The 26,772-nt window shown below is 43.2% G+C and overlaps 1 protein-coding gene across 1 annotated transcript in view; it reads right to left on the bottom strand.

The window, feature by feature from the left end:
• The window catches only part of LOC115396690 (neural-cadherin), a 124,725-nt gene that overhangs the window by 63,880 nt on the left and 34,073 nt on the right, over positions 1-26,772 (bottom strand). Inside the window, exons 2-3 of the mRNA XM_030102674.1 lie at positions 3,738-3,926; positions 1,292-1,517 (exon numbers count right to left, since the gene is read on the bottom strand). Coding sequence (XP_029958534.1) covers positions 1,292-1,517; positions 3,738-3,926 — 415 coding nt within the window. The remainder of the gene's footprint in view (positions 1-1,291; positions 1,518-3,737; positions 3,927-26,772) is intronic.

Below are 26,772 nucleotides of genomic sequence, written 5' to 3'. Positions count from 1 at the left end.
ATACAATAGAAATACAATGGCAGCACTGACAAGCACAAGCACACACACACACACACACACACACACACACACACACACACACACACGCTTGCAGGGTGGCACGGATACTTGGATATTAATACAATGTGCTTTGCGCCAGCAGCCCAAAGGGATTCCAACAGACACTCAGTGAGAAACACACACACACACACACACACACACACACACACACAGAGGCTCCCCTTCATGTTTATCCAGACCTCGCTTTTAATAAATATTTGAATTTGCCACACTTTCAAATTCTCAGCCTCAGGCCACACTCATACATCTGGGCCCTCTTCATCCACTCCCCCCTCCCTCTGTCCTCCTCCTCCTCATCCCTCCATCTTTTTCTTCTCCTCCTTACTCCTCCTTCCCCCCCCCCCCCCCCCCCCCCCCCTCCTCCTCCACTTCCCCTCTGTGCCTCCACCTCTGCCTCGGCTTTCTTCTTCTCTTCTTTTGTCTCGCTCTACAGGGCTCATCTTTTCATTCATCACATGACATGCAAAACCATGGAGCCAACCGTGAAACACACACACACACACACACACACATACACACACTCATACAAGCACACACGCACACACACACTGCAGCAGTAGGAGGCAGATGATGTTTCTGTACATGTGGAGTACCGAGGTACAAATAAACACCTGTTGTAATCAAAACTATTCATTTCAAACAGACTTTGGTATCAATCATATTATTATCAAAATATCTACAAGAAATTACTAGAATGTTCAAACTATGACAAAACATGATCCAGGAAAATGTTTGAAGTTATTTACCTATCATGAATCTCAACCTTGAAAAAGACTGATAAACATGCTGATCATAAAGGATTATAGTAAAAGTATTAGACCAGAGCAGTTTCATACAGTTTTTAAGCTTTTAAAGTAAAACAAAAAATCCTAACTCCCCCCTGAAAAAAACCCACTTATTTTTTTACATTTTTCTGTAATGTTTGACTGTGTTTATCTGAATTCAACAAACGCGACCTTCCCATTGAAAATAAAGTCTGTGTGGCATTTTTGTGAATTCAGCAGCAAAGTTAATGAAGCATTTTTATTGACGGGCAAAGTCTAAATTACTGTGAATAGAACTACTGGGTGTGTAAACACAAAAACTGCTAATCAAGTGTTCCTTCCAGTTCAAGGTCTGACATGTCGATATCAACTCGTCAACTGAAATGATTTTGACACTCTTCGTCCTGATCGATCTGAAACTTCACACCTTTGAACCGGATGAAACAGAACTCGCAGGTGAGACTCACGCTTGGCCCACTGGTGTGTTCTCCGGGACATTCAGGCTGTAGGTGGAGTTGGTGAACTGCGGCGGGCGGTAGCCGGCCAGGATGGCCACCGTGGCTGGCGGGCCTTGGCGGCCTTGGCTGTCCACTGCCTGCACCCGCAGCAAGTATTCCTTACTTGGGGTCAGAGGTCGTCCTGTCGTCCTGATTTCGCCCGAGCGGCGGTCCACCTCGAAGCAGTCCTCGCCACCTTCAGTGTCACAGATGAAAAGAAAACTTAATGAAGTCTTTGTTTTTTAAAGAAAAGGCAGATGGTTTCTATTTAATGTTCTACACGTTTCTCAATCCATGACTGATTCAATATATTCTCACCACAGTGACCCAGAGTGGAGTGTTTTCATTGTTTGTTGTATTCATGTACATTGGGGAGTATAAGATACTCCACCCAACACCAGTCTTTATGAAACAACACTTTTTAATGCTTAGATGAAAATTTAAATAGTGGATAAGTGCATTATTCTTGAACAAGTTGTCAGACTTACTTACTTAAATAAGAAAAAGTCCAAAAATGATAAATCAGATAGAATGATGGATGGATGCACAGTCACAGCTGTGCAATTGCTAAAAAAAAGTAAATTGGGGCTTTAGGGTTTTTCTGTGTTTGTGTGTGTGTGTGTGTGTGTGTGTGTGTGTGTGTGTGTGTGTGTGTGTGTGTGTGCATGTGCGTGCATTTGCTGGTTAACACTCTATGAAGAGCTTGTTTTCACCCACGTCGCCGCTGGCTAAAGAGTGAAAAAGAGCTGCAGACAGACAGCGAGAAAGACGCCCAGAGAGAAAGAGAGAGAGAGAGAGCAAAAATGGGAAACACCCAGTGATGGAAAGATAGAGAGGATGAGAAGAGGACGGGGCAAAAAGAGACGAGTGAGACGATGGAGACACGTGAGGAAGCGATGGAGAAAGGGGAGACAGTCATACAAAAAAAGGTTTGGGGGGGGAAAAATGGAAAGATGGAAAAGAAAAAGTGAGCGAAGGCAAATAATGGGGAAGCGGGGAAGGATGGAGGAATAGAGGAAGAGGAGAAATCCTCAGCTGTTGACCAGAGGGTTTTCAACTGGCAGCTGCATCCAACCTGTCAATCATCTTCTTCTGCTCAGTCTATTTGTGGAGTCATTTTTTTCCTGAGTCTGTCTGCGTCTCACGAGAAGAGCTTCTCACTGAAATGAAAATATATTCTAAACCTAAGTGTTCATATTCTCCATCCGTCTGGAGCCGCTGGAGGTGAGCGTGACGCGTTCTGACTGATCGCAAGTTCGGAAAAAGGAGGAGAGCGAAGCAGCTGGGGGACGTCTAATATCGACTACGAACAGCAAACATGTCGGCATAAGAAGGAAAGAAAAATCATTGTTCTCCTTCAGAATTAGAGATTTCTCTTAAAAAAGTCATTTTCCAACACGGTTTATGGCTCAGTGGACTCTTGTTTACTCCAACTGTCCAGATGCTTGAAGCGATTGGAAATTTAAGTCCTTTAAACTGAATGAAATCCCTTTAATTGGCTTCACTCACTCTCTGCGAATATATATCAGCATGATGTAAAAACCTGTTTTTTTTTTTTTAATACAAATTATTGGATTATTCGTTGGTACACATGTTGTCACATTATGCCAAAGGGAAGTCAGAATCTTTTAATATGAAAGCATTAGAAATTAGCTCTCAAAATATCTCTCGTGCTCCTTTTTCTCCTCAAAAAAATAAGAAAAAAAAGTAAGAAACGAAAAAATCCACAGCCACCGGCGCCCATCCGCCCACCCTCCAACTCTCCCACTCGCTGCCTCTCCAGAGACTTTCCTATTATTCCTGAATCTGGGAGCTTTCTTTGCCCCGGGGAGCGATTAACAGTGCAGCTCCATGCCGTTTATGTGCGTTTTTCTCTTCCTCTCGCATTTGACGGTAATTGAAATTCAACAAGTCAAATTTTATTTATAAATCGCTCCTTTGAACAAAACAGGTTTGTCACAGAGTGCCTGGCAGAGCGGCGGCGGACCTAATTACAGATACAGGCAGCAGATAAGAGCCGGAGCACGCACACGACAGGTTTTCAGGAGGAAACGACTGGAAAATAAGGGAGATTTGACTGAGGAAGTTAAGAACATATAGCACAGATGATGAAAGTCTGAAGCGAATCTGGATATTAAAAGAGCTTTTCATGCATCTTGAATTTTAGTTTTCTTCACTGCGCTGTGTCACAGAGAAGCGTCTTATCTTCTTTAACGGTTTACCACACGCGTGAGAATAATTTAACATTTCACAACACTGGAACTCAGAAGCCCAAAGGAGAAAACAAGAAAAGTAAACTATTTCATGAATCTATGACAGTATCATCTTCATATATTACCTTCTGCATCACTTTAACCAATCCCAGCTGACAGGATCTAGTACAGGACAAACAGAGAGACACATAAAAAGTGATCACCTTCCATCAGGAGGAACTGGGCTTGTCCCAGCGACCCGTCCCGTTGCCGTGCCGACAGTCTGTACACGACGGACCCGGGTGTGGCGTCGGGACCGATGGCGCCCAGGTAGAGCGAAGGAAACATGGTCCACAGCAGGTCGGCCTGGCTGGGCGTGCTCAGAGCCAGCCTGCACAGGTACCAGTCGTCACCTGGAGAACCAGAGGAGGAAAGACGGACTTACTGTTTGCGGTCATGAAGTTTTTTTTTTTTTTTTTGGCAGGTGCATGAAAAGGGAAATACAATTAGCTTTCGCACATCGAGTACACAGCAACATCGAACATATGCATTCCAAAATAAGTGTTCCTCTGAGGGAATAAAAAATCATGCTGTTCAAGCTCTGAATGCTCCACTTTTTGTTCACTAAATACATTCTCAACGAATCCGTGTGCCAGCCTGACAGACTCTGCAAACAGGAAGCCTGGACAGACTCCAGAATCCTTGTGTTTCACAACAACATATTTCCAATTAACATTTCAAACTGCACAGTTCCCAAAATTGCATTTTAAAGTAAATCGACTGCAGTACATGCGAGGTGTCAACGAAGACGTGATGGGCCGATAAATGGAAGATTCAAGCTCAGATTTAGTCACATTAGGATGAATGAATGAACGAATGGATTAATCGTTGCTTCCTGGTGTTTGCTGCTGAGCAACAGGGAATCCTGGGGTTTCAGCAGAACACTTGAGTTTCAGGTTTCCTTGAAATATTCATCAGTGTCAGACGGGGTAAACCCGCCCCGGCGTGGGATGAATTCATGAGCCGTCATGAACTCTAATCAGCGGACGTCTCCAGACGCCACAGATATGATTCTGGGGCCGCTGCTTTTCAATATAAGCTGAAGAAAGATCAGAGATGGCAGAGATAGAGTTGTGCTCAGACCTGCTGCCTTGCTCTCAAAGAACCGGTTTGTTTGTTTCCTCTGCAATTCTAAACAAGAATCCTGAGCGCGTCGAAACCCTGACTCATCTTTGGCTCTGCCGCACGAAATTCCACAACACTGAGCAGGGAGGTAACTTAATAGACCTGAAAAGTCTTGAAAGTTACAAAACAGAACCAAATATGAGACGTGTCACTAAACCAACCCGAGGAACTAAAATGGGCCGAAACTTTGTTTGTAAAGAATCACTCTTTGTGATTCCATCCTGATGGCTGTTAATATTACAATAGATGTATATTAAAGATATTAAGTTCAGTGAAACAATGCTGAGAAAACGATGGAACATATTTTTTTTATGTTGCTGCTATGCAAACTCTATGAACAACAGGTTTGTTTATTTTAATCTTTTTTTTTTCTGGGCTGTAACAAGCTGCTATTGTTGTCTCAGCTTTGTAGTGACGGAGCTTGTTAGGTAAGCCAGCGCCACTCGCTCAGACGGAGGAGCCGCAGCCGAGTCGCTTCGAGCCAAAGGTGACATTTCACCGCAACATCTGTCATGTTTCTTCTGTGTGTGCGTGTGTGTTTGCGTGTGTGTGTGTGTGTTTGTGTGTGTGTGCGTGTGTGTTTTTCATCTCCACCTTGCTGTTGGAGAAAACAAGAACGAAGGAGTGACGGGGAGGACGAAAGAACAGGAAGCGGCTCCTCCAAAATAAAACAACTGAAGTCTCAGAAGATCTCACACACACACACACACACACACACACACACACACACACACACACACAGTTCGTCTGCATCTCCGACTCCACTCTCGTTCCTGATGTGGTTTTTCATGTCGTCTGGTTCTGAGGGGGGATTTGTTCGGTTTTGAAGGCGCCTCGGCGCTCCGCTGTTGTTTTGGCTCCTGTGTCATTTCAGAGCGGGCGAAGGAGACAACAGCACGAACAATCGACGAAACTTCACTTCAGAAAGACCAAAGAAGACGAGAGAGTGAGGAAAAGGGGGATGGGGAGGGGCGGCAGAGGAGGTGCAAACACAACAGCGTCTACCTCTGTTTCTGTCTTTTTATATCATCTCTGAAGGTCTGTCAACAAACTGGGAGCCGGAGAGAGAGAGAGAGGCAGGAGGGGAGATGAGGGAGAGGCAAAAATAATAGTGAAAAAAGGAGGAGAAAGACAGAAGAGGCAGCAGGAAGGCAGTGCAGTCAAAAAGAAAAATAATGGAGAGACGGAAAACATGAAGTAAGAACTTCATTAATATTGACAGAATTAAAGTCAGAAAACCCTCCTCAAAAATATGACATTACCGGTTTCTTTCAGCGTTGGTGCAACTCCGCAGTGGGGGATATCATCCATCTCTCTGTCACACTTCTGCTTGATTATTTTACTGCTTGGTGGGATGAAGTTCATCTCCCTTCACTCACATGCAGAGCTGTCACCTCTCGTTGACAGTGAACATCAAAAATCATGTTGCACACGCCAAGTCTTACATTTTAGGTTAACTCTGGATTTTCATGTGGTGTCAAAGTAGAATATATTCTAATAAAAAAACATTAAATCATATTTGTTGACAGAAACTGTTGTAAGTAAAATCCTAGATTCTTTCCAAACAAGTGAACTGTGGTATTTATTACGATATACCACTAAATTTGACTGTATCTATTACATTAACTTCTACTATGAAATGAAAATGCCAAGCTTTGCTTTATTATTTCTTTTCTTTTTTTTTTTTTTACTTCTCCACACCCTTATTGTACTTCTATCAGTGTGTAAATGTATTAGATGATGCTAACCTGTCAAAACGTAAACCAAATCAGCTCCCATTAACACACTTTTTTTATCATCGTGTAGAAAAGCAAAGCCATTAAAAAAATGAATTGCAAAGAACATTTTTTTTTGGGAGCATAAACAAACTGCCGTAAGTTATGGCCGATACAACTCATGCAAATTAATGCCATCCCTGAGAAGGCCAACTTAATCTGGGAATAACAATATATGCTATGGCGGGATAATACATGCAGCGACTCTGCTGTAAACAAACACCTGTAAACAAACAGGGGAAAAAAGAGACGAATGCAGGGGAGGATGAGGTGGTAATGAAGAAGAAGAAGAAGAAGATGGCTTCCAGTTCGGTGCACTATTCTGCGTCGCCGGTCTTCTTGTTTTTTTTCTTTTCGGTCGGCCCATAAAATCTTGAATAATCACATCTATTCCTGTCTGCTGCTTTACATATGCTGCGCTGTGGGCCGTGTATGAAAGTGAAATGAAATCTGTCCCATTATCATGACAAACATCAACACGTCCGTATGAGGCGCCAGCGGTCAGCACATGTGTCTGCCCGGGCACAATAAATAAATAACCATGGCGTATGAAAAAACACACGTCCAGGAGGGAGACGGAGGAGGCGGCGCTGTCAGCCGGACAACATGCCTCCGTTCTCGCTCCAGGCTGATGAAAGGTCACTGACAGCAGAATAATGGCATTAAATTAATACTGTGTTAAGATACAGTGGGGAGTCGAAGTGGAGCAGCACGACGCCTCTGGTCCGTCGCAGGACAAACACAGAGAGACAGGAAACTGCTCACATTTAATGGAAATGCACGTTTTGGGTGAGACTGGAGGAGCTTTGAGCGAACATGCAAACTCCACTGTGCTTTTCATCTTCTATTTTACTTAGAGGGGCTCAAAGTACACACCGTGACAGTTCCCCGCCCTAAAACTCGCCCACATTCCAGAATGAGCTCTGTGTACTACGAGTGTTGCATTATGGGATGTCAGAGGATATCCTAACAACCTGTGATGAGGAAAAACAAATCAAGCGAGTCTCCCAACACAAACAAGTCATCCAGCTGAGGCTGTCACACAGTGTCACCATAAAGAAGCTCGATAAGATCAGAAAAGTGTTCGCTGCCAGAAGAAATGATTGTGACTCTTCAGGAGGCCGACGGGAGACGAGAGCAGGGGACTGATAAACACAAAGAATTAAGACAAACATCGCAGAGTTTTCCATTTCATCGTCTCATGTTTCACTTTGACAAGAAGACTTCATAATTGCTGTGCGGGGATTAAGGCTCAAAGACAGTCTGAGGATGACTGAGTCTGAATTCATGGAACAGGCAGGCGTTGCATTGGTAAAGTGGATCGTCTTGCAGCTCCAGTGTTGTGTGGTTTGATGCCCAATCACACCCTGCCGGAGTGTTGAAGTGTCCTTTAGCAACACACTGAACCTCACATTCCTCCCAGTGAAACCATCACCAGTGATGTGTGAATGTGTGAATGGTTGTGTGTAGTTGTGTGTGGTTGTGTGTGCACCCATTTGTCCCACAACACTTATGGGACAAATCATGTGGAGTGTGTCCAGACTTCCCAAACTGTAAAAATGCTTAGTATTTTACTGTTGACTGAGTTAATGAGTCAACAAATTCCAGGGGGGTCTTGGTTCAGAAGCGATTGTGTTGTTGTTCTTAATTTGTTGTTGTTTGTGCCATAATCAGTTGTGTTATCAGTGTTACTGTGTTACTTTGGCCAGGTTCAGTGATTCATGTCATACCGGGAGTGATTCTGGCACTGCGGCTGCATTAGATGCTGTGTTTTCTGATGTGTTTGCTCCCAAAATAAAGTCGGACGTGTAAAATTCCAAACTGCTCATTTATTTCACCTGCACCAACGCTACAATACTGAACATTTTCCGCCAAAATAACGTGTGTATTTGAAGTACTTCAGGGCTTTTTACACACAAACTTCAACTTCATGTTTTAAATGCTGCTGAAGTCCAAGACACTTTGACATGTGCAAAACTCTATGAGCTCTAAAAACGACAGATTTCATCCATTTTCCAACCAGCAATCAAAAACCTTAGTTTCCTAAGTATAAAGTATAAAGATTTGAACTCTGAATCTGCTGTGAGCATCGAGACCTTTCATTTCATTCAACTCTGACAAAGTTCCTCTGGCATTTTTTAGTGATCCAAAGACCATCACAGAGCAACAACACAGTTTAGTTCCAGGGTCTCTCCAGCATGAACTCCTTTAATGACTTCCTGATCTTTTTTTTTGTAGCACCATTCTCATAATAAAGTTACTTTTTCTACACTTAAAAGCAGCACTTTTCATCCTGTTTTAGGGACAGACTGATTCGGAGCTCTGCACACAGGATATGCAGCCAGTAATTGCCCTTGTCCAGCTGAAGAACAGAGTTTAGCCCCTGTGAAGTGTGGCGAACCCTCATCTCCTTCCACTCAGCCTCCTCGGCACAGGAAATAAGGCTGAACGGTGTACTGAGCCCCGATGCGAACTGCCGCTTGCAGGCCAGAACTCACTGAACACATGCATGCATGCATACAAAAATGCAGAGGAACGTCCGGCTCGGGGCAGCAGCCGGCCCGGAGCGAGGAAGAGGAGTGGAAGATGACGAAGGGCCGAGAACCTGAACGCCGAACCGATATGCCCACACAGGGATGGACGTGTTTGTCTTCCCGAGCGTGACGGCATCCCTCTGCGCTCTTCCACATCTGAGTCTGACATGAAATGAGTGTGAAACGAGTCAGTAAGTCTCTGTCGTTGAGTCTGTTTTGTTAGTTTCACTTAGTTGTGCATTTTCTCATTTGCAGGGATTATTATAACACAAAGCCTCAACAAAGTTTTGATGTATCTCAGCTTTTCTGGACTGTCAGTTAATAACGCATAAAGAAATGTCTGAAAATGAGCTTAATTTTTTTTTTTCCTACTCAGCTTTTCATCCATGAGTCATTTCATCGCTCCAGTCATAATCTCTTGTGTTTTGAAGTAAGTCGCTCTCGTTGGTTAAACGACATTTTCACAGCACTGCAGCTCGTGTGTGAGAGAAATGAGTGGGTCATTTTACACCGCAGTGGTTGAATGTACTAAAACTGCATGTCGTATGAACACATTCAACACGCAAGAACACGGGTCAGTGAACACGAAACATGCTGAACATTATCACTAACATTTTGTGCACTGAGTAAAGCAATTCCACCGATCTAACTCTTTCAAACTTTTTCAACTGATCTTTAATGTGTTAGGTTAGAGCCTTCAAGAAAAAAAAAAGAGAGTTTAATACTTCTCGAGCTTATTTTTCATGGCCCTGACCCCTGTCCCTCAGCTAATATCTGAAGTTCAAACAATGTCAGACAACAAATCTTCCCACAAATCTTCTGTATAGTCTGACTCACAACCACTTTCTTTGGAGGTCAAACTTGTGATGCTGCTGATAATAATGGCTGTGGACACAGCTATCAAAGTGAAACCCAAGTTGTAATTAACTAAATGTTTCCCCTAAGGTCTTAAAATTGTCTTGATGTGCTAATTTGTAACATCTAAACGTGCGATCGCTCTCCTTCCAAATGTGAAGGTGAACCTAATAGTCCCAGAGGGGGCTGCACAGGACCGGCCTTTATGTTGGAAAGTGGGTGCTTGCCAAATGCAGAGAGTCATCACTCCACGCAGCGATAACACACTTAAGGAAAGTATTTTTGACTCGGTTGGTTGGAATACTGTACAACAGAAAGTCCCAGCTGGACGTCTTGACGAAGAAATGCGGGGAGCTGATGTTTGCAGGAGAAATGCTTTAAATCTCTGTTTCTCTAAATTCCCTCTCCTCAGTCCTCCAACTGTCATCCTCTGCACCGTGCCTCTCATATATGTTGAGATCCCTGCTGAACTGCTGTCACATTGTTGTCCGTTGGTTTTGTGCAGCCGTCGTGCTTGCCACAGTGCATTTCCCGTCCAGTCCCATCTTGAAAGGGACGTTTTTCAGAGGAACGCTGTAAACTGTATAATATATAATGAGTCTTGGCAGAAGCTTGAGTGCTTTGTTTCTGTTTGTGTGTGTTGATTGTACTTGCGCTCCGTCTGATGAATTGTTCTTGGCTGTAGTGATGGCCTAATTTCCTGGCAGAGACCAATAAAGTTTCATAAAGCTCACAACGGCAATAAAATTACAAAAAAAACAAAAAAAAAAAAACCAACGTCGCCGTCTGATATGTTACCGTGTCGTCCCAAACTAGTCAAACAGGAAGCGTCGAGAACGACACGTTCTTTATACAAGCGGATAAATAGTCCCAGTGAAGTGCAGCTAAGTCCATCTTAAGCCGCCACTTACTCATTTGAATCTCAATGCAGAGTGTGTCACGGCTTGTTATGCAAAACGGGACTAAAAAGAGAAAGGGAATTGTGCTTTGTTTACGCCAAACTCCTTTCTGCTGTCTTTTAATTTAAATTCATTTATTTGTTTGGGGAGGGGATTTGTTTGTCTGACACACGGCGTATCGGGATCAGGAAACGGGAGACGACGGAATCGAGAGGACAGAGACACAATGAGGAGAGCTATTTTCCGTCTTTTTTTCCCCTCCGAGTCGCCGACTTGAATGGCAGCTGATGTATTTAGCGTGAAGCGGAGCTGTGGCAGCCAACCAGCGCCGCCTCGGAAATAGCAAGCCGTCGCCCCTGCTGCTGCCTCGCAAGAGCTTCAATTAGGGGAGGGATGGAGGCGAGATGCGGGGGATTAAATTAAAGTGTGGTCACACCCACAGGTTGTCACGCAGTCTGTGATGAAAGGTGATTAAAAGTGCGAGATGTGCTTATATATAAAGTGCTTTTCACAAATCGGTTTGTCACAACCTGCGATGCAGATGCGTGAGAGAAGCAGTGTAGGAAGAGGGGGGGGGGAGAAAAAAGCAAGCGAGAAAGATTAAAGATGAAAAGGAAAGTGCACAAAGATGTCAAACACAGGCAAGAAAAAAATAAACAAGCAGGGATCCAAAAACAAGCCAGTCACCGACCCCAGATAACCCAACACCTCTGAGTTTGTTTGTGTGGCTTCAAAGAGAGGATTGCAGAGAAACCAAAGCTGCTCGCTGGAAAGAGTAACCCCAGAAGAAGAAGAAAAGCGGCAAATTCCCAGATCAACTGCAAAAATAACTGTAAACAGAAGGAAAGTCTTCTACTGTAAAACTTTTTCGACTTCACTTTCCAGTGAGGTGAGACAATACACAACAGGTAGTCATGTCAACATATATAGTTCTTAAAGTTACAGCCAAGAACTGAAAAAGATCTGTCCACTCTGTATCAGAACAGGAAATATCTGCGTCCACACGACACCATGAGAATGACTCAAAAGAATGCAGTACATATGCCAGGCCTACAGGTGGAGCTATAATTATGAAAGATGTCAAGCTGTGTAAAGGAGACAGAATCAGACAGGAAGTCTGCACATGAACGGCAAGGTGAATTAACTCACTTTAAAAAGGAAGCGTCTCATGTAGACAGGAGAGGCACAAAAAGCACAAAAATCTAGAAGGAACAGCCAAGTCAACGAACGCTCCACCTCTGATCCGCTGCCTCTTTTCTCCCCCCATGCTCAGATATGAGCGTTATCACACGGGGACAACTGGACAATCTGATTATGCTGAAAATCAGCAAACTCTGGCTGTGTACACGACAAAATAGTCTTAGTTTCAATGATGAAAACGAAGACGAAATATGTTACTCAGTACAATATTTCCTGGGACGAAGATGAGACGGATCAAGACCTGACCCAAACTCTGACCAAGAATAAAACAACTGTAAACTGTACTATCATCAAAATGGTTACTGTTCTAATCAAACTGTCTATGAGTTTTTTGTGTGATTTTTTATTTTTTTTTGACTGTGTTTAATTATCAGTAAAACTGTAATTCAAAAATCTGCAAAAACATGAGTAGAAAAAGACCCGAGAAATAAAGAAATCATGAGCAAAAGGTGGCCGGGCTTCTATAGCCGGTCCAGTGACAGAGGATCACTCCGTCCTTTTAACGTCAACATATGTGTGCAAGATCCAGGTGAGCTTCACCACACACACACACACACGCACACACACACACACACACACTCACACACACAGCTGTGTTAGTACTTGGAAAAGATCAGAGGGAAGTGTGCTGCTCTGCTTGTCACACACCCATGCACGCACACACACACACGCACACACACGCACGCACACACACACACACACACGCCATCCTCTCCTTGTGTTTGCCCTCGCTGACACAGTGCATTCTCGGGCCCTTCACCTTAACCTCACCAACAACCAAAAATCCAACCCCAGCTCAGACACACACGGTGTGACTGTGTGCGAACAGATTAGCCAGGGCACACACACACACACACACACACACACACACACACACACACACACACACACACACTTCTGCAACACAGACGTGTGTGTGTGCGTGTGTGCGTGTGTGTGATTGACAGCATGGGATGCGTCTCCGTGGTGACTCGCAGGGGGCAGGTGTTCTCGTGGGACTGGTTGCCGGGACGACACGTTAAGTCTCTGTGACATGTGAAAGCACTCTGGCTTTGTGTCACCGGTGTGTGTGTGTGTGTGTGTGTGGTGTGTGTGTGTGTGTGTGTGTGTTTGATGGGATTTACATATAAGTGACTAGATGCTATTTCCCAGCAGTTTAATATGACTCAGTACATTTGTTGAATTTTTTATTTGCTATTTGAGTCTATAATTATCTTGGGGAATAGGGTGACATTGGAAAACCCATGTCAATATAAATGTATATGTAAAATCTTAAAAAATATGTGACAATAAACAAGACATGTTTGTGATAATACCAGCAGCGGACCATCGACCTGCTTCAGGCAAAGTCGATGTACAAACAACTGAATGTTACTGTTTCCCTCTTTTCCATACAAATGCTAATTGTAGATTCTAAATTACTGATAGAATTTTTGAATCAACATTCACTTTTACTGTGTAAGTTTGCTTTTCATTATATTGCCACTTTTTGCATATTCACATCCCACAGGCTGTAAAACGGGGCAGATTAAGGTTACCAATAGCTGTGGTTACATGGGCCAAAATGAATCACATTAAATGCCGATCTGATTAAATTTTCACCACATAAACACTTCAATCCGATCATATTTTCCCCATCCAAGGACCCCCTCACCGGACGTTCCAGCTTGCCCAGCGGCCGAGGTTTTTAGCCTCGGGGTGGGAGTGTCTGGCCGCCGCCTCGGCCGTCCCATGGGAAGAGCTCTGCAGGTGAAGCCATTTGTGGGATTCTGTGCACATCTCACAAACCGCAAACGACACAGTGCAAAGCATTATGGGATTGATCCTCTGAAATTAATCTGATCACACCTTGGTACATATAAACTGGCACAATATTCTGATTACTTTATTTAGTGTTCATGTAAAACGGTCCAATCTGATCCTGTAATTGGAAATAATCTAATCTGACGCAAGCTGAGACTTGCACTCTGAGGAAGATGGCTGACAGCTGTTTGAAACCGGCAGTAAGGTAAACAAACAAACACACCGGTCTGTGGAAAAGAACCTTCGATTTGGGCTAAATGACAAACTTCTTTGCAGAAATGCAGCATTTATGTACTGAATGAATGAAGAAATAAACAAGAATGCTGTAGATAGACGTCGGTGCTGAGCATCTGAAGACACTTTCGTCCACACTCTCACTCTGCAGTCAAGTCAAAGCGAACGCAAAAAACATCATCGGACAAATCCTCCTCTGTTTGTGAACCCAACTCTCCATCTGGTCCCTAGGAGCCAGCGGACAGAGGCCTGCTGCATCCTAATTAGCCACCTTATAGACTGGCCTACTTTACCTCTGCACACACGACACACAAACACACACACACACACACACACACACAGGCTCACACATGCACAGAAAGCCAAAGTCCTGCAGGCACATAGTTAATTAAGCTCCATTTTTCAGTGCTGATGAAGAGAGCGAGGGATGAAAGAAGGAGAGGGGCAGAAAGACAGAGGGAGGAGAGAAGACACGAAGAAAACAGAGTTTAGAGCTGAGATAACAAAGCAGATGATGATCAGAATAACAAATGACTAGAAAATTGAAAATCAATGCATCAGTCTGCCTGTTTGCAGGAGAAGAAAACACAAAACACACAAATCGAGTGGAACTGATTTTTCATGGTTGATCGGATAATTAGAAACAAAAAAGACATTACATTAAGAAAATAACAGATTTAATATGGTCAGATTTGAACCTGATATACATTGTAAACAGCCTGTAATCGCTGCACCACTGAACGCATCTGTCTTTAGATGCTTCTCTGATGTTATTCAAAGCCAAGATTAATCATGAAAGAAGATGCTGCACACAACTTTACAAAAGCTTCATTTTACTGGTTGTTTTTGAAGTAGCTATAAATCGTCACGCTTTCTCAGAATTATGAGCAGCAATCTGCAAGTGATAAATGTTTTACTATTTCACATATCTGTTTTTAGCAATCACTTGTAATCACCAGATTGTGGAAGATTCTCCGTCTGAACTACTCTTTTCTCATCTATCGGTTTGTTTATTTGCAGTAAAGAAGGTGCTTTTCCAGTTCAGTCTGGAGTTCAGAACTGTGGATTTGTATTTACTGAAGCTGTAGTTGTAAAAGTTGGTGAAAGAAAACGTCCACATGTCATTATTAGCACAACATTCGTGAATAATTTTCACTTCAAGTGAAAAAAACTCAATAAATGTATATCTGTATTCATTAATCTTCAATAAATCCACTGATTTTCCATCAAAACCTGTTTATGATCAGTAATTGAGCCATTTCCTTGCCTTCCAAAGCGCGCAGTGTGTACGGTCCATGGAAAGGTTTCAAGGCTTTGCTCTCCGGGACGGAGGTGTGTGTCTGTGTGTGTTTCATGGTCCGTCCGTCCTGCTCTCGTCCTGACCACTGATGTCAGCTACAGTATTCGTCCTCACGGAGACACCGACCACCTCCGGCCTCTCAAGAGTGAGCGGCTGTGGCGAGCAGGAACATGGAAACTCAATTAGGGTTTGAGTCTGTGGTTACAGTGGGAAGGGAAGACGGAGGGATGGAGGCATGGAACAAACAGATGGTTAAAGGGGAGGGGCAGAGATATTTGTGACGGGCAAAGTGCAGAACCAGTACACCAGAAACTGAACCAGTGCAAGGAAAAAAATTGAAAAAAAAAAAATTAGAAGACTGGGAGAAGAAGAAAACCATCTTTTGTCAGACTGGACCTGCATGAAGCCCTGACAGAGTCACACAGGGACTTGCTGGAACTTGAATGTTGATTCAGGCGATGAATCGTCTCCATCAGACAGATGGAGCCGGTCCAGTCATGAAGCTGAACTGAACATCGACCACATCCTGCAGACAGCTCAGGACTGCTAAGTGATAATAAACAGATAATAAAATAAATTCACCTGCATGAGGTCGATAATGAAGATATTGATCATGGAGCAAAACTTTACAACACTAAAAAAACAACTATGGAAGTAGGGAAATCTTTAATTTAATAATTACATTTATGCCTGAACAAGATTCTATCAAGTACATTTTCACATGTACTTATTCTAATCTTTTGATGTCTAAATTAACTGTATGCAAGGAGTAATTTCTACTTTTTGTTTGATGTTTGATGTCTTCCCATACAACACAGAACACAAAGATATGACAAATATAAAGTGAGCCGAGAAACATATTTTCATCGACGCTAGACTGCCAGTCTCCAGAAAATATTTCAGATTTTCTTGCAGGAAAAAAAGTATTTTTTTCTAATAATATTTTTCAGTTTACAAACCTGTGAGATATATGTAGCTACAGAAACCAAGTCATCTGAAAAAGTGGTTGGCACTGGCTGTTCAAATGACACAAACTGGAGGGTCGGAGATCAAAAAAGGGGATCAGATGAGACTTCAGAGCGACATAAATTAAATATGGCCGCTATGTCCACAAAGCAATCCGATGACACTGTTGCGTCAGCCGTCGTTGTTCAGTTCCCAGTGAACCGAGGCTGAAACTGAGCGCTGCATCTGTTTAGCAGCAAGGATCCCCGTTTCCCACGGAGGCGAGCGTGGAGCCCTGGGGGGCGCCCGGCGCTGCGCTCAGGAGCCTCAGTGGCCCACTGAGTTCAATCCATACCGGCAAACAGTGCATCCACGGGCCTGATTTCTATTGACATGACTGCAGAGAGGATCAATGACACAGGGGGGGCGGGTGGAGAATAAAAAGATCGGAGGAGGCGTACATCAAGGGAAACACGGGAAAATGGGGCAAAGAGATGGAAAAAAAAAAAAAAAAGTCAAATCGGAGAAGAGAAAGACGGAGAAGGAGGACCAGTGGCTAAAATCAAAGACTGAATATCTAATGTCAGTCAGCTGAATTCCTCTGTCTGATCTCCCGTCACGATTGGCCGAATGGAAAAAGGCATCATGGGAAGTGGGGCAATCGGACTGGTCGATCGGGATTTACTGGTAATTCGTGGTGTTTGTTTCAAGATGCTTGCAGGCGCAGACAGGTGGAGCTCTTCAGTGCAGAACCCCAAAAAAAGTAACAGGAGAGTTTCAGTAGTCTGAGGAATGTATTTGATGTGTGTGTGCGAGAGAGGGAGAAAGAGAGAGAGAGAGAGAGAGAGAGAGAGAGAGAGAGAGAGAGAGAGAGAGAGAGAGAGAGAGAGAGAGAGAGAGAGAGAGAGAGGGGGGAGGTCAGATTGGTTCTGCAAGAGTTACACCAGAAGATGAAAAGACGACAAGAAAGGCAAGAGGAAACATGAAAGGGTGGCTAAAAACTGCTGAAAGGAATAGAAGGAAAAATCGAACATTTCTGACTGTAAATTTGCTGAAATCAACTCAAAAAAAATGGAGGGGGCAAAGGCAGAAGGGGAAGGAAGACAAAAATCCAGTCAGAGAACAACGGAGAAGACAGAGGACACGGAATGTGAAAGATAAAGGAGTAACCAGAGAAAACCATGAATTCAGACCATGGCAAAAGAATGAAATACGAAGAAATGGGAACTCAAACCAAACCAAACACATTCCTGAACAGAGGGAGAGGCACGAGAACAAACTACAAGTAAACTGTGACGACATTATATTGTGCCAATTTTAATTTCAGCAATTGAGGAGTGGATGATTTTTTCTCTTCTGCTGAAAAGATGGTAAAATCTCACAAAAGGAGACAAATTAAGACAGTGAAACAAAGCTACAGTGCAAAACAAGAAGTGTAACATGTACATTTAACATGTAAGCAAAGTACAAACTAACGGTGAATATATGCCACACGTCTAAATGTCCACAGATCCCAAACTCTACAAACAATGTTGTCTTATTTTTTTTGATATTTGTGTAGAATTGTTCAAGCATCTTGTCAGGATTTGTGAAATGTCTAGAAAAGCAGTTTCATATGTTAGAAAATCTCCTGTTTTTGTATATTAACAAGAACCTGAATATGCCTGTTTTTTTTTTAGTTAGTTTTTTTTTTTTTTGCATTTTTCCTCATAAGCACATTCAGCCCAACTCCGTCTCTCTTCTGCTCTCCTATTGTTGTCCCACAGTTTGTTTTCAAATAAACAGCTGGGAGCAAAAACTAGGCCTGAAAAGACTGAGAATGTGCCCTAATCACGTCCATCCCTAATGATTTATAAACACGATGCAAATGGACGGCGTATTCTTGAACCCGTTCTTTCATGACTGTATTTATTCCGACACCATGAACCGCGGTCTCCGTACAATCAGACACGGCCTTCCTCCGTAGTTTATTAAACCGCCATAAACCAATTTACATTGAGGACAAGGTCCTAAAGAGACGTGCTCCTCCTCTGTTTTCTCTTCCAGTTTGATCCATTCACCAACAGCACGGCTCACTGACTCCTTTGCTAATGTCAAAGACTGCAGTGACCCATATTAGTTACACAACTGACGATTTAACTGTGATGGAGCTATTTAACATAAGCATTTCAGCAATCTCTACAGGGGGCGAGGGTTTGACGTTGGGGAGATGTCAAGGGGAGTTTTAAAAAATGGCTTTGAAGAGGGATTAATGATGACTCAGTCATTTTAGCGAGCTTGATAATTTATAGCGGCGCGGCGATTCCGGCAGGTCTTGGGGGGGAAACTTGGAAAGGTTTTCGGGGAACTTGGTGCCGGTGAGGGCTCGGGGGGCAGAGGTCAGCGGGTGGTGGGATGTTTCTTAGACTTCCCCTCGTCTCTCTTGCCGACTCGCTCGAGCTTTTCAGCATCTCCGACTGCACGTTGACACGCCAACCGAAGGAAGAATCCAGCGTGATGTGAGAAACAGCGGCTGTCGCCTGAATTATGAATATCTGAAGACTTTTGTCAGCCATTAAAAAATAAAGCGGTGAAAGTTTAATGCAGCACTTCATTGATTATTGATGGGGGGAACTTCAACACTGACAACTGTGGGAGTGTGATGCATGCGCTCGGCTCTGAAACCATGTGGACATGCCTCCATCTGTGTGTGTGTGCGCCCGGACAGTTTCAGTGCATTGAGACAAGATCTAAAAATCAATTTTTGGGAGTTCTGTTTTCCAAAAATAAATCTCCACAGCTGGTGGAAGGGGGTCCGCAGGTGGGCGGAGATACAAAAAACACCGGCGTCACCTCCAGGGATGTGAAGGAGTGCAGCTGTGGAGCCACCGGCTCCACATCTGGGTAACTGTGTGTATTTTAGTACATTGTTTTGTGTGTGTGTGTGTGTGTGTGTGTGTGTGTGTGTGTCAGCTCGACTCTCGCTGTGACAAACCCGCAGAATTTGTGATGAAGTGTGTGTGTGTGTGTGTGTGTGTGTGTGTGTGTGTGTGTGTGTGTGTGTGTGTGTCTGATGTTTGAGCTTGAGATGGGATTTCCTCACTGTGCTTTGAATGTGTGTGTGTGTGTGTGTGTGTGTGTGTGAGAGAGAGAATCTGTTATCTCTCGCCATCACATGGAGCGACAAAAAATAATCAACAAAGGCAGAAAGCGGCACTATGAGTGTGTTTGCTTAATCTGCTGTGTGCTTTAATGCTTGGCATGTTTGTGTATATGTGTGTGTGCGAGACAGATTTGCATGCAGAGCGACAGTTTCTGTGACCACTGCCATTTCTGGAATGTGTGACATATTCTTTCCATTTCAGCAAGAGACGGAAAGTGTAACGATCACTGAATAAAAAAAAGTTGCTCTACACTCGGCTCCTGCTGCAAACCCCACCAAATTTAATGGTTGTTAAGCCACAATCATCGTACATCAGGCAATGGCAAAATAAGCTAAGATAAGACAACATTTCCAACAAAACAAGTATAACAAAGTAAATGTGAGAGTTTGATGAGGCTACAGTTCTCTAGATGTTATTGCAGTAGTAGTAGTTCGCTCTATTGTTATTGTGCTGGTTAAGTATCACAGGTGATTCAGGTTTCCTGACAGCTTCCGGACACTCCAGAGAAAGATACTTTCCAGGTTAATATATCCTGTTTGATGCTTCTGCGCCTCCATCCAGACAGCAGCAGCCTGAACAAGAGGCGAGCAGCAGTGGATTGGAAAACAGCAGCAATTGGTATGAAACACATGGTCATTAAAATGTTTTTGGGTTTGTAGATTCTCCCTTCACCAACAATTACTTCTTTTGGTCCAGATTTGGTTGCTTAATAAAACTTGTGCCTCTACCCAATTCAACAACTTGAAGGAGGCCAACTGCGAGCCAGACCTCTTCACCTATTCTGGGCTTCACAGATGCTGCAGGGAAACAAATCCCTGGAGTCCGGTTAAACATCTGGTGGCAATAACCAAACCAGAAGTCAAGATGGTTCCTATAGATGAATGTCAATGCAGATGTCGAACGAGGCTCGGTATTAAGTTAAAATGACCCAACAGATCATCATCAACCCACCAGTTCATCAGCTGCAGTCAGTGTGCAGATGTTGTCTGTTGTTTTAAAGCTGTGAACATGAGCCTGCTGCATATTGGTGTTATAGCTGTCTGCAAAACCCTCAGAAACATAATCCACTAACTTCACTCTGAAGAGCATTTAAGGGCACAAAGATGAGGATGAATGAAATAACCAAGCAAAACATCACTGCAAATCGCCAGCAGAGGACTTAGCTTATTGTATTTACACTGTAAGCATATGGATGTGTATGGTTATGTGGTGTAAGTGCAGTAAATTCACAGAAGAAAATAATTTAGTTGAGTAATAAATCAGCTCTCTACCATTTTAGTCCCATAAGTAACAAATGAGGTTTCAGTCATGCAGTTCAACATCAGAGGGACTTTTAACCTCGTCAATAAAACACAGAGTAAACAATGTGTTTGATAAAGCTTATAAAGCTCAGAAGTGACAAAGTTGACTGTAAACACGAAACACAGCAGTGCTGCTGATCCACACCGTCAGGACACACCGATCCAAAGAGAGGAGCGTCCGACACTTTGTCTCTAAACATTAAACCCTACAATCTCTCTCTCTCTCTCTCTCTCTCTCTCTCTCTCTCACACACACACACACACACACACACACACACACACACACACACACACACACACACACACACACACACACACACACACAATAATGGGGGCATTTTCAACTGAATAGATTTAAGCCACTTTTTCTGTGAAAAACTTTAATGCACTTGTGATTATCTGCACACAAACACGCCGCGGTACGTCTACTGCTGTGAGGACTCTCACTCCCAGTCCTGCTTCCCGAATCTGAGCCATCGTGTTAATAACCCCGGTGCTAAACCTGATTGTAATCCGCACATGAGTCTTGACCCTCGAAAGGGCTTTCCAATATCTGATGAGGGCCGACTTCACTTTTCAGTCTGAAGGGATCGCGGCGGTCCTCACTAAGACAGACAAGCAGGAACACACACACACACACTCTCACACCCACATGCCTGACAGACTCTTCCCTGCAGATCTGGCGACTCGGCCCGGTGATCAAAGGCTCAGATTTGCTTCATTGTGTGGATAAACACCCAGCTTTTCAGACACCCAGGAACACACTCATCCAACACAACAACACAGCATAAAGGACACACACTCAGGCCAATTTGGTCCAATCTTCCAAAGCCGCTACTTTGGTTAATTCGCACCGAGGAGGGCTGCTGAAATCCGCGCGACCAAAGCACTTTGTTACGGTGGTTGTGGACGCCCGGCGGTGGGCCTCCTGAGCACTCTGCAGCCCTCAGATCATTATAAATCCATTGCAGGCAACGGTCGAGTTCACTGCTAACCTAATTGTGGCACAGCAAAGCTGTGGTGAGGCTTAAGAGTGTTGAAATCTGTTGAAATACGCGGTGCAAAGCGAGTCGCAAAAGCCGGTGTAATTCATCAGAGCAGTGTTAAAATATCTTGCAAATGAAAACGGCACAATCTAGGCCTTGATGTGATGCTTCCTCAAGGAACATTCTGAGGAGAAAGTGACAACAGACTGACGGCGGGAGCACAAAGCAGAAACGCTATAGGTGCTGTCACGCTTCAGTTCCTCAGTTTGCCCTGAAAGTTCTTTAAATGCATAAACTGTAAGACTTTGGAAGCTGTAGTGTGTACCCGTGCCTTCTTTCACACCATCACTGATTTTGTCATGTAGATCTGTGTTTTATGATCTGCTCTAGTTTCACTGGCAGCTGCTAGTAATATTCAAAAAACACTTTTCTCCCCTCAGATTTCCAGTTATTGTCATAGTTTTTCAATATGTTTGGATTACTTTAAGTATTTATTGATGAAAACTTCATTCACTTTACTGTCTTTCTTAAACTATTGAATGTGGTCCACATCGCTCTTCGGTCAAGAATCATTAACAACACATCAGCAGAAGGCAGCAAAGTGTTTTAGATCACTGGATTTTTAAGATTGGTTTGCAGAAATTAGATGGTTTTGCTTTAAATGAATAATTAGTTAGGTTTGAAGTGTACTTTCATCAAAGTAAGACCATTATTAATTACCAGCTGAAACAGGATTGGGAGTTTTACTTCTAGGAAATAGATGACAAGCAAAGGCATAAGTTTTTACTTGCAATAAAGACATTTCTGAGTAGATGTTATATGTCAGGGGCAAAGCTAGCTTGTTAAGAGATGGTTAGTTTCAGGGAAGAACTAGAGAGAACATTTAGTTAGGTAACTTTCAGGTAACATCATGACCCCAAAAAATACATAGGTGAAAAAAGAATGAGGGGGAGGAGGAGGAGGAAAATGACGTGTACACGGTTATTGATTTTTCTAATTGGCTATGATTTGTTATCAGTTTACATGTTGACACCCCGAGTTACGTAGTCTTGTGAATAGCAACCCAGTACCTCTAGTATGCACAGTTCAGGTTAACTGTGAAGAGAGAATCAAGAAAATCAGTAAAGTAACTGAAATAACTAAGTTAATCAAACCTGGATTCCAGACCTGTCTTCACGGAGGTTTCATGTTTTCTGTTTGCATGCAGTTGCGCCATCTGCCCACGCCGATCTGTGTTAGCTGTGTGATGGAATCATAACCTGTCCTGTGCCCGGCTTCCACACAGTCAGCTGAGATGGAAACGAGATGAAAACTCTGTGACCCCAACTTGAATAAAGCAGTTAACAGATTAGCACATTAACTTTACTCTTCTCTTCTACAAATACCCAGCCGTTCCAGGATTTAAGTTTGACTAATACTCAAAATTAACACACCAAGCTGAAGCTGCCTTCAGGAGGCAGTGTGCCAAACATAAACATGGCCTGATTGGTGCTGGTGAAAGAATCTCTAAAAAGGAAGAAGTTAGCTGAAAGAGCTGAAAGCTTAAAATTTCTACAGCGGTTTCACTCAAAAAAACAAAACAAAACAAAAAAACTTTACCATTACAGATTATAGCTTTAAAAAAGAGAGAGAAAGAACAGAAAGTTTTTTATTCTCTCTGAGCCGAGTTAAGAGAGACGGTGCAGGTCGGGGTTAATTGTGTCGAAGTGAGCTGGTTGATGAGGCTCACAGAGCGGACGGCCTGTTTGACTAATGAGAGCATCTGTCGAGGCACAGCAGCCCGCAGAGTGCACACTCACACACACACACACACACACACACACACACACACACACACACACACACACACACACACACACACACAAAGAGAGCGATGGTGTGTCCCGGGGGGAGAGAACTCTGTTCTCTCCTCACTCTCATCACAGTCTCTGTCATCTTCAATCTGCCTCCCATCTCGTCTCTATGACGACGCTTCTCCTCTCCTTCTTCTGCGACCCACGCAAAATCATCATCATCATCATCTTCTTCTTCTTCTGAGACACCCGGGCAATCTAGAGGAGGAGGAGATGACCTTCAGGTCAACAGGGTGTAATCTCTTGACCCTGAAGAGCCGTGTGAGGGTCCTTACAGCCAGCCAACCTCTAATCGACCCTTCGTCCCATCCAAACAAGACTCCAGAGTTAGAAAAATTATTATTCAAATATTTTAAGAGTTTGGTTCTTTTTGTATCTGCAGGATGAATGTGGAAGGTCATCTGCTCCAGCCAGAAGTAAATTCTTACATTATTGAAAAAATATCACTGCATGTTGGCACCTTGAACAATTATTGGAGATTTATGTATTACATGATCAGGAGATTTTCTCGCCTAAACAAAACTTCCGAAAGGACTCTATATCTTCAAAGTTTATTTAGATTTAAGCCTCTGTTCACTTTATTTTCCTTTTCAAGATATTTCCTGCTAAAATACGGTTTATTTCTAAACCTGTATAATGTGTATCAGTGTAAGGCTGAGTTTAGAAAGTAATTATTTCCTAAAATAATGAGTGTAAATTGTACATTTAACGAGCTCTCTCTCTCTCTCTCTCTCTCTCTCTGTGTGTGTGTGTGTGTGTGTGTGTGTGTGTGGGTGTGTGTGTGTGTGTGTGTGTGTGTTTGTTGAAAGAGAAGTCAATTTTAATTTGTTCAGTTGATGGCTTTATTTATTTCATTTTCTTGTGTTGTCAAAATGAATTATTTCTCTTTGTAAAGATGTTTGATGTGACTTCTTCATTTTCCACTGTCATCATTAATATCAGGTTTGACAGGTCAGTTTGTCTTCAACATCTGGTCCTTCAGTCATATAGGAAGCTCAACAGGAGCGTAAACAGCTTCATCGGTGTAAAACAAGAAAAACATTTTAGTATATCACATAATGCAATGCTGATTTCAGATATTTGAGTAACAGATATAACTTAGAACAGTGTTTCTCCTCACTGGGCTTCTGTTTTCAGTGATTTCGTGCCGTGTTTCCCGGTCTTACTGTAGGATCTCTGTTCTTAAGCTGAAGTGAAAATCCTGAAAATGACCAAACTTGGACTTATGAGGTTTTTCCACATGACGAACGCTGTTCTCATTATGTCTCACTTGATCTTTCTCTCTGCTCCTGTTGGACTCCGCAGCAGAGTGAAGATGACTCACATCAAAGAGACAGTCAAGGAAATGTTAACGCCTTACTCATCCTCCGAGATGGCACACGTCACAGTTTGTGTCTCAGTGTGAGTGCGTGTTTGTAGGTAGTGTCTCGCTCTCTTGCCCTGGTGCTCTCATATCTACTCACACTCATTCAGACAGACAAGAGCGAAAGCTCCCTAACACACCCAACAGTAATCTCACAGTAGACGGGTTTTAAGCAGTGTATAAACGAGACTGATTGCCGAATAACTCCACTGCTTTGAGTCAGCTGCTTCTTTTCTGTTCGTCTTGAATGTTAAATACTTTTCTTTCATTTTAGGACTAAAATAGCCCAAAATTTGTGTTTTGTATTTGAATTCTGTATTTACCCAAGAAGGACGAGCAGGTGGAACAAGATGGAAAGACCAAAGGTTTAAGACTGAGAAATGACAAAAAGATAAACAGATGGAAAATATCACCAACCAGAAAGAAGTCTGTGAAAGTATTTCAATTTCTTATACAGTATTCATGCATCACAAAATGCAAACTGTCAAGAAAGACAAGCACAAAAGCAAAATCAACATAAAGGAGCAGAAATCTGCAAAACCATGACAAATTAATTGAAAGCTGGCGAATATTAGAAAAGACAGCAAATACCTGCAGAGAGACACAAAAAGACCCCAGTATGACTCCATCATCTTGTGCCGACTCTCTTGCTTCAATCTTTAAGGGCTGAGTTCACGTTTCACATTTTGTGTGTAAAAACAGGACTGTCTTATCTTCTCTTCTCCTAAACACTTGATTTGAACGTCTATTTAATAACTTTAAAGGATCCATTGTGAATGAAATTAGCTGCACAGCAGATTTCTTTTTTTTTCCTCCACTGTGGCCACACTGATTTGAAAACATATCTGAACTTGGCTCGACAGCAGCCGCACGGCAGCAAGCGGCGAAGCCTTGGGAGACCAAGGTCGACTGCCGGAGTTGACTTTTTGACTCTGGTGCTTGTGGGACGTCCCCGTCTGATGGCGTCCTTTCATTTCGTCAGCTGCTGCAGAGCGGCAGGCGTCGGACGGCGCCGCGCAACCAGGAGATGCTGTTGCATTTGAAACTGGAGCACGGGAAGCGGAGGGGACGGCAGGAAGCCGACGGTGGAGTCATGGATGTGATGGAGAGAGGAGCTGCTGATGTGTCTTTGAACTCGACCAAGCCGAAAGCTTTGTTCAGCTCAGCTGAAAACACACAACAGTAAACAGTACTGTGAAAAATACTGAGTGTAACATAATGCAAATAAGAAAATAGTTCTTTTGTATTTTTTAATGTAACTTTTCAGGATAATAAATTACTTCTTACCCAGCCAAAACAGCCACAAAACAATCACAGTTTTGAATGTTGGTTGGGTATATAAAGCCAATTTGCACGTATTTGCAGTCCACTGACTTTTACACTAATCAAATCGGTGGAGCAGCGGTTCATCCTCTCATCTCACAGTGGTGTTACGTCTGACTCCAGCCTGTCCTACAAACACCGTATTAGCATACAGTTTTGAATACGTCATGCTTTTCACGACTTTGACATTGTTAATCTTCTTAATAGACGTCAAGCTTTGGCTCCGGCTCGCTTCAAACAATGCAGGTTAGATAACAAGTCACAGTACGTCAGACGGCTGATTTAACGATGCCGTGGAAAGGAGACGAGGTCCTGTACTGTATGAGCGGATGGATAGACGGAGGAGGAAGACAAATAGAAACAGAGAGGAGCGGAGAAGGATCAGCGAGAGTGATGAAGACAACAGCGGGATGTGACAGAGGGAGCCCGGAGGAAGAGGCAGGGGGACTCAGATGACACACGGAGGATCGACTAACGGGGCTCAGCTCACATGAGTGACGCTGCGATCCTCCATAATGAAGCCTGAAGGTCCCAGAGACTGTTGGCTAATCGGAAAACGT

This window comes from Salarias fasciatus, chromosome 11, assembly GCF_902148845.1.
Source record: "Salarias fasciatus chromosome 11, fSalaFa1.1, whole genome shotgun sequence".
Lineage (NCBI taxonomy): Eukaryota > Metazoa > Chordata > Actinopteri > Blenniiformes > Blenniidae > Salarias > Salarias fasciatus.
The sequence above is the reverse complement of the archived record's forward strand: the minus strand, read 5'-3'. Positions and strand labels throughout refer to the sequence as shown.